Source organism: Coregonus clupeaformis, chromosome 37 (genome assembly GCF_020615455.1).
Source record: "Coregonus clupeaformis isolate EN_2021a chromosome 37, ASM2061545v1, whole genome shotgun sequence".
Lineage (NCBI taxonomy): Eukaryota > Metazoa > Chordata > Actinopteri > Salmoniformes > Salmonidae > Coregonus > Coregonus clupeaformis.
The window spans coordinates 7322188-7334226 of NC_059228.1; the positions used below are offsets into that span (position 1 = coordinate 7322188).

Sequence of the window (12039 nt, forward strand, 5' to 3'; positions counted from 1 at the left end):
GGGACATTGTTGGAGACAGATTGCATTTTTTTAAGGTAGGGAGACCGAAGCACGTGGTCTGGAAGCATGTGACATGAGAAGTTCACAGAGGCCATTATTTTCTCCCTTTCATGCAGTGATGCAGTGAGCAGTAATTAAATATGCCACTTATGCTTCACTGATTAATTTCCCTTCACAATTTGGTGGCTCAGCTGAATGCAGCTTTATGGGCAGAAGGGTTATATTGTATCCATTATTGCCTCATTACTGGTTGTAAGGGCTTGGTGTGGGGGAGGGACATAGTGAGGGTAAAGCACCCCATGAAGACATTCTGGTTGTCTCTCCAAACATAACTATACTCTCCATTGTCAGTTCTGTCCCCATTTTTTTGATGTAATGTGCTTTACTTTCTTGAAGTAGGGAGCAGCTTGCTAATCTGCCAGATAATCTAAACGACCAGCAACTTAATGACGACCAGCAACTTAATGACGACCAGCAACTTAATGACGACCAGCAACTTAATTTACAAAGAGTTTCTACTGTAGCTTCTCTATTGTGCTTTTGTTGACTGTAAAGGTTAGACTTCCACAATGTCTCGCACGCAGTCACTGTAATCATAGCTCTCTCTGGACAGTGTCCTGCAGAAGAGCCACTTTGCTCTGGCCTCAGGCCTCAGCAGCTAGTGGATCTCTCCACAGAGCAATGCCTCTCTTGTGTCACTGACATGGAGAGATGCAGGTTCACTTGCCCTGCGTAGGGGCTTATCTAGGGCTAAGCTAGGGGGGCGGACAAATAGCAAAGCCAGCCTCACTCCAGCCAGCCGGTCTAAGGGCACAGAGAGCCATCTGTCCATTCTCTGTGCAATAACTGACAACAAAGGGGGTCAAACATTTAACTAGGACTGTAAAACTAGAGGACTATTCATTCTGGAGTGACAAAGAGAGGAAGAGGAACAAATATTCATACTAAAATAGCAGGTTAGTGTTTTATACTAATAGTTCTTGTTACATTACAGGCGCCTCAACTAATGGGGCTGACAGGGGATTAGGCTTTACAGCGACTCATGTTTCCCTTGGTAATAATATTGCAAATAAGAAAATTACAGAAGTCTTATTCAACCGTAGACTTTAATCCCGTTCTTTTAATAATTTACAAGTAAATTACCCTCAATAGCCGGTTGCCCTGAGTTGACACAGACTTAGCTACCCATGTCATTGAATTTCTATACCCTTATTGTTATATGCAATACAATTACATTTTCTCTACAGTACTGCATTTAATTTATGGAACTAAAGCAAGGCTTTTGGTCAAATATTGTGGTTTTGAGGATACATATATTTGCCAATGTTCTATGCCCTTGTATTCCAGGAATAACCTTTATCCACACATTTTGATTGGCCTAATCTCATTTTATGACGTGTGAGGAAGGTTTTAAAATGCTCAGATGTAATACAACAGTATTTAGTCCCTATAACACACAATTATGGGGTGGAGAGTGTTAAAGCACACAACATAGTCTCTGAGAAAAGTCACTTGTCTCATGATAAACTTTCAATTTCAATATGAATACCTTCCAGAAATTAATATTTAATGAATATCCATTTCTTCAACAAGATCAAAATCCGGATATTGTTCTAAAGATCAGCTAGTCAAGAGTACATGTGTTCCCTGAAGTCTAATTCCAGTTTGCTTACAAATATTAGATTTGTATCAACAACTTTTGTCACTGGATGTTTAATTGTTAAATCATGTTTATGGCTGCTCCTGAGTATTAGCGTTTTGTTCTGTAATCTTGAGTGGGTGCTGACATACTAGAGGTGACTGAAATGGGTCAAAGGGGTCTTAAGCATTAACCAAACAAATCCTGGCCTATAGGATTAGCCTGGGATGTTGCTGTCTGTCGCATGCATTTAGTGTAGCTCAATTGGTAGAGCACGGCGCTTGTAACGCCAGGGTAGTGGGTTCGATCCCCGGGACCACCCATACGTAAAAATGTATGCACGCATGACTGTAAGTCGCTTTGGATAAAAGTGTCTGCTAAATGGCATATTATATTATTATATTATAATGACACAGAGAAGAGAATCACTCTTGTTAGGCTATATATACCCTGCTGCTCAACAACTCGTTGAATTCCTAATATTATTGTCTGCAGCAATATTCTATAATTTTTTATATGGCGTGAAGATGTGTGAAGACATTTGCATTGCTTGCTGGGAATTGACCCAGGCTTGACTTAGCAATGAATGTTGAAGCAATTATAATTAAAGAATCATATGCTGTTTGAATGTAATGATATGTTAATGTCAAACTCAAACATTTTACCCATCACCCTTGTGTGTAATCCTTGTTGCTTCCATGTCTTTCTTAGGTGTGGCATGGCGGTCATCTATTGGTGTAGGTAAGTATCTGAGTTGGGTCAAAGGTTGGGGCGGACTTGGACCAGAAATCGTCCCTGGCATTTCTAACACACCCCTCGAGGCCCCCACACTGGCCCATTTCTTTCCTTGAGGCCCCCATTATTAGCCATATAATTATCATTTTGTGCGAAAAACCCAAGTTAGACAGGTCCACTGGGCTAGAAATGGACAGCCCATCTGGCATTTTCCCGAAATGCCAGATGGCCAGTCCGTCCCTGGTCAAAGGTCATGCATGACACACTTGGTAAGATACAAAAAGGACAAATACAGTTATGTTTAAAGCATTGGTGTACTGATGTAGGATCTTAATTTGAGCCAGTTTGTTGTGTGAATTATAATTAATGGAGAATTTTTTTTTAGGGGTTTTTCATTAGGGTAAATCAAGTCTGACATTTTAAAATGGAAATTACAAACTTTAGAAGCCTTTATGAACCTCAAATACACTACAAGTTAATATTCTCAGCAACAAAAGAGTGATAAAAAATTATCCTACATCTGTAGCTTTGGGCAAGTTTTGATAGAATTTAGGATTGTGGAAAGAAGGATTCTGTCCATCCACATTCACCAACAGACTAAAGTAGTATCTTCATATTTGAGTGTCCCACTCCTGTCCGACTTATATTCAGAGACATTCCTATGTGGTTCTGGGTACAGGATGAAGGGTACATGGGAACAGTGGGACATTGTGCTCCCACAGTGTGATATTACTAGGGTATTATTAGAGACGGTCACACAGACATCACTTGATCTCCAGCCCTGTAGGACACAGACAGCTCCTTTTGTATTTTTATCTAATCAAAGAACAGTCTCACAAGTTCTGTTTAGCCGGAACTAATGAGGGAGTCCCGTGTGAGCATCACACCAGAGGCAAACGCTAATTTTACCCAGTCACAGCTATCAACCAGTAAAACAGGATCATAGGGATAACCCTTGCATCATAGGGCTAATGATAAAGACATATGTAACCATGTATGCTTACCAGTACATGGACACAATTAACTCTGGAGGCTTGGATTTCACTTTTAAGTTATTATGTGGTAAAAACCTGAGGTCAAAATCAAAGAAAATAGCATTCACTGTAGGGACAACTCTCTAATCGTAAAATGACAAATTAATTGTCTGATTAATTCTGGGAAAGCCTCCAAATATAGTTATATTGATTGCCTGTTACATTGGATACATTTCAAGGGTCGTGCAGGGCTTTCGAATTCTAATTTCATTTTATGACTGACTGAACAAAAATCAATTGACTATGCCAGTTTCATGTAAATTGGTCCCTGTTTGTGTCTACAGAGTGTTGTAGGAAGCTGAGTGTCTAGACCGTTGATAAGTGTGAATATGTCTGACAAGGAAGGTGGGGCCTCAGAGGGGGGGCTGAATGTTACCCTCACTTTACGGCTTCTGATGCATGGGAAGGTAAACACGTCTCATCATTGCAACATATCCCTATTCTTTTATAATATTCCCATTGTCAGATCAGATTGAAAATGTTATAATTTTATTGATTTATATATTTGTTTGGTGTCTCATTGTTAACAGGAAGTGGGCAGCATAATTGGAAAGAAAGGGGAAACCGTAAAAAAGATGAGAGAGGAGGTACACATATATTTTCTGACATAACAAATGCAATAAAATGCTAATTTCAATAGAAAAATTGTATTTTTACATGACACCTAAAATTACATCTGTGTTTCTAGAGTGGAGCTCGCATCAACATTTCGGAGGGATCTTCTCCAGAGAGGATTGTTACCATCACAGGACCAACAGAGGGCATCTTCAGAGCTTTCTCTATGATCGCTGAGAAGTTTGAGGAGGTAACAAAAGACTCTGGTACCATGTACTCTGGTGTATCTTTATGTTAATATCTTACAAGTGAAAATGTACTAATTTCCTCACTTTGGGCAACATTTCACTCAAAACGTCCATTGACTTCAATGAATGATACAATACAAAAGATTTTGTCAGGACCCCCTATATTTTGATAACATGAAAACTGTTGTCTAAACCACTATTTCAGGACATTACAGCTGCAATGACAAACAGCACTGTAACAAGCCATCCTCCAGTGACACTCCGCCTTGTGTTCCCAGGGAGTCAGTGTGGCTCCTTGATAGGCAAAGGAGGCTCCAAGATCAAGGAGATCAGAGAGGTAGAAGAAGCTAGGCCTGAAGCATCTCTCATTTACTTCCTGTATCTTTTGACAACAATTTCGTCCAGCGGGAGCTCATTTGATTTAGCCTGGTCCCAGATCTGTTTGTGCTGTATAGCCAATTAATGACCGTAGGAGTTGTTTACACAGCATACAGTAAGGGAAAAAAGTATTTGATCCCCTGCTGATTTTGTACATTTGCCCACTGACAAAGACATGATCAGTCTATAATTTTAATGTAGGTTTATTTGAACAGAGACAGAATAACAACAAAGAAATCCAGAAAAACGCATGTCAAAAATGTTATGAATTGATTTGCATTTTAATGAGGGAAATAAGTATTTGACCCCTCTGCAAAACATGACGTAGTACTTGGTGGCAAAACCCTTGTTGGCAATCACAGAGGTCAGACGTTTCTTGTAGTTGGCCACCAGGTTTGCACACATCTCTGGAGGGATTTTGTCCCACTCCTCTTTGCAGATTTTCTTCAAGTCATTAAGGTTTCGAGGCTGATGTTTGGCAACTCGAATCTTCAGCTCCCTCCACAGATTTTCTATGGGATTAAGGTCTGGAGACTGGCTAGGCCACTCCAGGACATTAATGTGCTTCTTCTTGAGCCACTCCTTTGTTGCCTTGGCCGTGTGTTTTGGGTCATTGGCATGCTAGAATACCCATCCATGACCCATTTTCAATGCCCTGGCTGAGGGAAGGAGGTTCTCACCCAAGATTTGACGGTACATGGCCTCGTCCATCGTCCCTTTGATGCGGTGAAGTTGTCCTGTCCCCTTAGCAGAAAAACACCCCCAAAGCATAATGTTTCCACCTCCATGTTTGACGGTGGGGATGGTGTTCTTGGGGTCATAGGCAGCATTCCTCCTCCTCCAAACACGGTGAGTTGAGTTGATGCCAAAGAGCTCGATGTTGGTCTCATCTGACCACAACACTTTCACCCAGTTCTCCTCTGAATCATTCAGATGTTCATTGGCAAACTTCAGACAGGCCTGTAATGTGCTTTCTTGAGCAGGGGGACCTTGCGGGCGTTGCAGGATTTCAGTCCTTCACGGTGTAGTGTGTTACCAATTGTTTTCTTGGTGACTATGGTCCCAGCTGCCTTGAGATCATTGACAAGATCCTCCCGTGTAGTTCTGGGCTGATTCCTCACCGTTCTCATGATCATTACAACTCCACGAGGTGAGATCTTGCATGAAGCCCCAGGCCGAGGGAGATTGACAGTTATTTTGTGTTTCTTCCATTTGCGAATAATCGCACCAACTGTTGTCACCTTCTCACCAAGCTGCTTGGCGATGGTCTTGTAGCCCATTCCAGCCTTGTGTAGGTCTACAATCTTGTCTCTGACATCCTTGGAGAGCTCTTTGGTCTTGGCCATGGTGGAGAGTTTGGAATCTGATTGATTGATTGCTTCTGTGGACAGGTGTCTTTTATACAGGTAACAAACTGAGATTAGGAGCACTCCCTTTAAGAGTGTGCTCCTAATCTCAACTCGTTACCTGTATAAAAGACACCTGGGAGCCAGAAATCTTTCTGATTGAGAGGGGGTCAAATACTTATTTCCCTCATTAAAATGCAAATCAATTTATAACATTTTTGACATGCGTTTTTCTGGATTTTTTTGTTGTTATTCTGTCTCTCACTGTTCAAATAAACCTACCATTCAAATTATAGACTGATCATTTCTTTGTCAGTGGGCAAACGTACAAAATCAGCAGGGGATCAAATACTTTTTTCCCTCACTGTAGATCTGGGATCAGGCTACATTTGATGATCCCATCCTAACCTTTCAATCACCCAATGAAACGGCCTCAGGTAAATTAATTACAGTGAAGCACCAGCACCACACAACACTATTCAGGGAGACTGATAAGCCTGGAGTACCAAACATTCTTATTCATCAAAGGAATGGGGTGCTGAATCCTCATAGTAAACATAGTAAATGAACTATGAAGGAGGATTGCACTCTCCAAATAATTGGATGTCAAATATTTATGTTGACATAATCTCGGAACACAGAAACCAAATCTTGTGTGCACTGGCTAGCAGTGTCACGAGAGACTAATTTGTACAACATGAATGTTGTGCATGTAAAAAAAATAATCAGACACTGTACAATTATATATGAATAATATATGATCAAAAGGAATCTTTTGACAAATAATGGCCTATCTTTGTAATTGACTCCCATTGTATGTAATGTTCAGACCACAGGTGCTCAGGTGCAGGTGGCAGGGGACATGCTGCCAGAATCCACTGAGAGAGCTGTCACTATCTCAGGCACTCCTCAGGCCATCACACAGTGTGTCAGACACATCTGCTCTGTCATGCTGGAGGTAAGCAACCAATACAATTAACATACAGTATTATTATAGCATCCAATTATCAGTTTGTTCAAATTGATATCCAGACCTGAAATGGCTCAAGGCTTGATAATTATGGTATCAAACCACGCCATAATAATGAAGGCTACAGCCATATCAGGGACAAGTCATCCAAGAAACAATAGAATCTAACTAGTTGTAGTTGATAGTGATGTGTTTGTCCGATCAGTCATTGCTGTCTGTTGTTTGGTCGTGTCTTCAGTCACCACCCAAAGGAGCAACTATCCCATATCGCCCCAGGACCATGCCAGGAGCCGGCCATCCAGTATTTCAACAACAACAACAACAGCAACAACATGCTTCACAAGTGAGTCATTTTTTTTTGTATGTACAAAAGTTACACTTGAATACAATACAGTAAGATAAAAAAAATATACACATCAGCCCTTTGGTACTGATGATTGGCAAGTGATGGCAGGTGATCAAATATCCTTCTAAGGGTGATGATATTATGTTCAGGACATTTACGATAACCTTGTTCAAAAAGCCTGCATGTTTAGGGCATTGTTTTGAGGTTAGATCACTTCCATTAGAAATGTTAATGTGTGTGTACATTCCAATTCATTCCTTGAAAATGATATACAAGAACCTGTTATATGACGATGGAAGGCTGGAAGGACAGCTACTAGCCACATAATGTTGTTATTGTATATTCATTAACATACCTGCTTGTAATTAAAGATGTAATTAAAATGCAAACTAGGCACTCATTCCGCTCATTCTAGGAATTTCATGGAAATTAATTGCATTTCCTGTTATTCCAATTAAAATGCAGATTCTGCATCTTCCTGGCCTTTTTTGATTCAGAGTTACCAAGTTAGGAAATGTAATTGGAGTTAAGGCTACAAAAACATTCTGAAGTGACACACAATGCTCATTTAGCCAAAAAACAACCAGGGCATCTTTTCACCACCAGAGGGAAGCATCCGCATCCGCATATAATGAAATCTCTCCACTATTTGTAGATTGTGAGTGGCCAGATGAGAAATTGCTGCCACAGCCAGTTGACTTAAACGTCTATAGTCTCTGGTCAGAGCTGTCATATAACTACACAGCAGTTAGTAAGCACATCGCCCCTTTAGAAATTACGTCAGTGTACCGATGTGCATCAACGCTAGACAAATATAACACTTAAGCATCTCACTTTGTCATGTGGCATTATGCATTATGGCTCCCATTTTACATATAGCAAAATCCATTATGACCTTTCACAAATGTGTGTGTCCGATTGGACATCCTGGGCACAAGTTTTAAAAAAATGAAATGGGTAACCTTTAGATTAAATTAGGTGGATCGAAACATAGACGTAGTAGTAGTTACAGATTTTGGGGATGTGACCAAAGCAGCATGGAACCTACATCAAATCCTCATGTGTTGCAACCATTTAGAAAATAATCAAGAGGCCAAATGGTCAAACAGTTATAATACCCCACTCATGTATACCATTTTTGCAGGCCTTCACAATTCAAGGACAGTATGCTTTTCCACATCAAGATGTAAGTGTATTTGTCTGATCCAATAACACCCACCCTAATGACCTACTCCTACCCACCACCACCACCTTCCAAGCCACCACTATGCCCTCAGTGCACCCACTAGCAAGGATGAAACACTAACACTATCTTGTACTGTAGTGTTTATTAACACTAACATAGCAGCTTGCTTTTTTCAAAAGAGTGTGAGCAAAGACGGGGACCATAAAACAATGCTAACGGTAACTTGGCCCCTCTTGCTCATAGAAATACCACATGTAATATTGACGAATCTCATCACTTCCATGACAAGCCAGCATAATTCTGATGTCAAACGTCAAATTCTTCACCAAACTAACACACATTTTGAACTCTGTGTTTGAACTTAAGATTGGCTCTGTATTGTAGCTATAGCTGTCAGCTCCGCTGAAATAATCCAGTTTGATTGGTTAGTTCTAACTTCCTTCCTACCCTGCAGTTGACCAAGCTTCACCAGTTGGCTATGCAGCATATCCCCCTCCCTTCCCTTGGGCAAAGCAACCCTACCTTCCCTGGTACGTACCCAAGGCTCCCTGGGGAAGTCCATCTATCCCTCTCTCTCTGTGCTCCTCTCTCTTCTTCTGTGCTCATCACACCAATCAAAAACCCTCTTCTGCTTCTGGAAGGAACACATCTTCTCTTACACGGTTATGTTTTACTGTATGTCTGTAAAGATAGAGACATTTTTATGAGGTGGTAGCCTACATCTTACAGAACCCTCATCTCACAGACCCCTCTCCGTGACCTTGGCAATGATTATCCTCTGTCTCTAACATCCCCCATACCATCCCTGCCCTATACCACCCCATGTATTCTATCCTACAACAAAGAAGCAGCAAATTGAAATAACACAATATTCAAACAGTGAGAATTATTGAATTATTACAATTGTTTGATAAAAAGACAGAGTATTGCTGAAAATGTATGCATTTCAAAGGATACATTCACAAATTGAAATGCTAAGGTCTATTCATAATCTATCATAATGTATAATTATATGTGTTTTACATCAAAGCTGTTATGTCACTTTGTGCTTTTATGGCATCATGTTAGATGAACATGCAATGTGACTTGAATTCTTTACAGTGACCAAATAACTGATGAATGTAATGTCTCAGGCATCATACATACAGTAACATGCAATGCCATGACTTTCAGTGCATATGGAAACAGTACTGTAGTTACCATGCTATGTCCTACTCTGCAGGAATGGATGCCTCTGTCCCCACAAGTTCTCAGGAGCTGGCAATACCCAATGATGTAAGTCTTGCTCAGTCTCATCAGCATCATACAATATACAGATCACAGTCATTTAGGGACCGGTTTCGCTGCTCTAAAATGAGAATGACAGCTGAAATTGTTGTTTTTTGTGATATGTAAGCCAACTGAATGCTGTATCTTGACATGATGTTCTATTCTAATCTTTAGGTAGACAGATTTCCAATTGTCAGATGTCCAAACTGGAGAGAATGTTTGTCAGATGTCCAAATTGTGGACATAACATTATGGAGGATACAGATGTTTTAATTGGACTGATAATGCATGAGCAACATGTGACACATCTTTTGACTTAAATGTTCACTTTCCTATCTTTTCCTCCTCAGTTTATTGGCAGCATAATTGGCAGACAAGGCAGCAAGATCAATGAGATTCGCCAGGTGTCAGGAGCTCACATTAAGATAGCCAGTGCCGCGGACGGATCGCCCATGCGCCAAGTCACGATCATAGGCTCTCCGACCAGCATCAGTGTGGCACACTACCTCATCAATGTCAGGTAAGACTGCCTCGCTTGTGAGTTGTGACCCATGAGGCACTACATGACAGACAACTGACAAGATACAATATAAAATAGAGAACAAGATAGTCAAACAACATAAAATAGTCAAACTAACAGTGTTGACAGGAAGGAAGGATGGAATTGTTTTGTTTTAGGGAAAAGCATTACATCTTATGTAAGTGCCTTGGGGTCTACATACAATCCAGTGATCCAAACTCACAAAAACATGAAAACTTTTTTGTCTTACTGCTTTTAACACATAACATTCCTCATTTGATTTTTCCCCCCTTTCTCTCACTCTCCTCCCATGCTTTACCCATTCTATTCCCGCCTTTCTTTGGATATGCCTCTCCTTAACTCCTTTGCTGAACCCTACCTTCCCATCTTCTCCCAACCCCATCCTCTCCAAAAATGGCTACCTTCCCTGTATCTGTTTACAGCTTAGAGATGGCTAAATACACCATGCAGGCTGCTTCCTCTGCGTCATCTGTTGACCTCAACAATATGAGCTTCTCTCAGTCTGCTCCCACTGTCTCCACACCCACCTCTATGGCTGTCATGGCTGCCACCTCCCAAGTCCCTGGAGCCATTAACATGCACTCCCCCTCCACCTTACAGTCCATCACCACCCAGCACTATGCTGTCCCTGTTTCCAGTCTGCTTGGCATGAAAACACTCCCTATGCTGGCTATGCACCCAGCAGCTGCCTCAGGCCTTCCACAAGGTCTCTCCCCTTACACCACTAAGATTCCTACTGCTGGCATGAAAAAACCTGAGCGCCAGAAGTTTGCCCCATATTGACATATGGGATAAGAATTGAATTCCCCTTCCAAAAACAAATTTGGGGTCAGTACTGCATAACACTTATTCCCTGTTGCAAAGCTTGATTAAGATGTATTGACTGTATGCAGAGGCCTCATGCCCACAGGGGGCACAGGGGCATGTGCTCCCTCAGATTTGTCCTGTTTAAAAAATGTTTTGTTGTTGTTTCTCTGTAATACTACTAGCCACCTAGCAATTTTATGAAGTTGGCTTTAGCTAGCCCAGATATGTTCCCAATCTCCCAACCTCATAACTAGCTACCAAGAAGCCATTTCAGGCTATAAATCAAGTTAGAGTAGCTAGCTTGTCTAACTGTCTTAGCTGGCATGCCTGCTGGCAAGGTCTTTAGAAAAGACAAGCAGTTGATAAATGTACTGAATAAAACTCACATTCATTTCAATCTTTTACCCAGATTTGAGCAGAACTGCAGAGAAGCATATAAGAGGTATGCTCAGATATGCAGAAAAATAAACAGATTTTTGACATAGAATTAAGCATAATGATTATGCTCTAGATTGCAGGAAAAAGCTTGCAGCTGTTTGATTAAGGATATCTCTACTGATAATGAAGCATGACATTCAACTACTTTAGGGTAACAGTATTGTTTGCAGCTGTAAGTAAAGCTAAATACCTCCTTGTGTATCTGAACATACATAACAATGCACAGGCATTTCTCAGGCTTACAGTATGTGATGCACGGAAACAGCTGATCCTTCCAGCAGAACAGTTTTCTCAGATATGATGTACTGTATTTTGTTTTTTTTATTGCTGTAAATAGTTGGCCAATGATGTTGTTAGGAAAAGGCCAGTTTCAAACAGGAATTGACACTGTACCAGCTGCTGACCATTGGTAGGGTAACTGTTTGGTAACACTTTACTTGACACCCAGTGTCATAACATGTTATGACACAGCCATAACCATGTCATAATATGTCATAACAGCTGACATAACTTGTCATAACCTATCATAATATGGTCATAACACTGT

The 12039-nt window shown here is 40.8% G+C and overlaps 1 protein-coding gene across 1 annotated transcript; it reads left to right on the forward strand.

The window, feature by feature from the left end:
- Positions 1-770: 770 nt before the first annotated feature.
- Positions 771-11253, forward strand: LOC121553362 (poly(rC)-binding protein 3-like). The gene is made up of 13 exons (XM_041866408.2): positions 771-956; positions 2351-2380; positions 3693-3815; positions 3939-3995; positions 4097-4213; positions 4417-4548; positions 6765-6893; positions 7144-7248; positions 8396-8437; positions 8892-8967; positions 9660-9712; positions 10057-10226; positions 10670-11253. Exons 3-13 carry the CDS (start codon positions 3738-3740, stop codon positions 11028-11030), a joined length of 1320 nt encoding a protein of 439 aa, XP_041722342.1. The 5' UTR covers positions 771-956; positions 2351-2380; positions 3693-3737; the 3' UTR covers positions 11031-11253.
- The last annotated feature ends 786 nt before the right edge of the window (positions 11254-12039 follow it).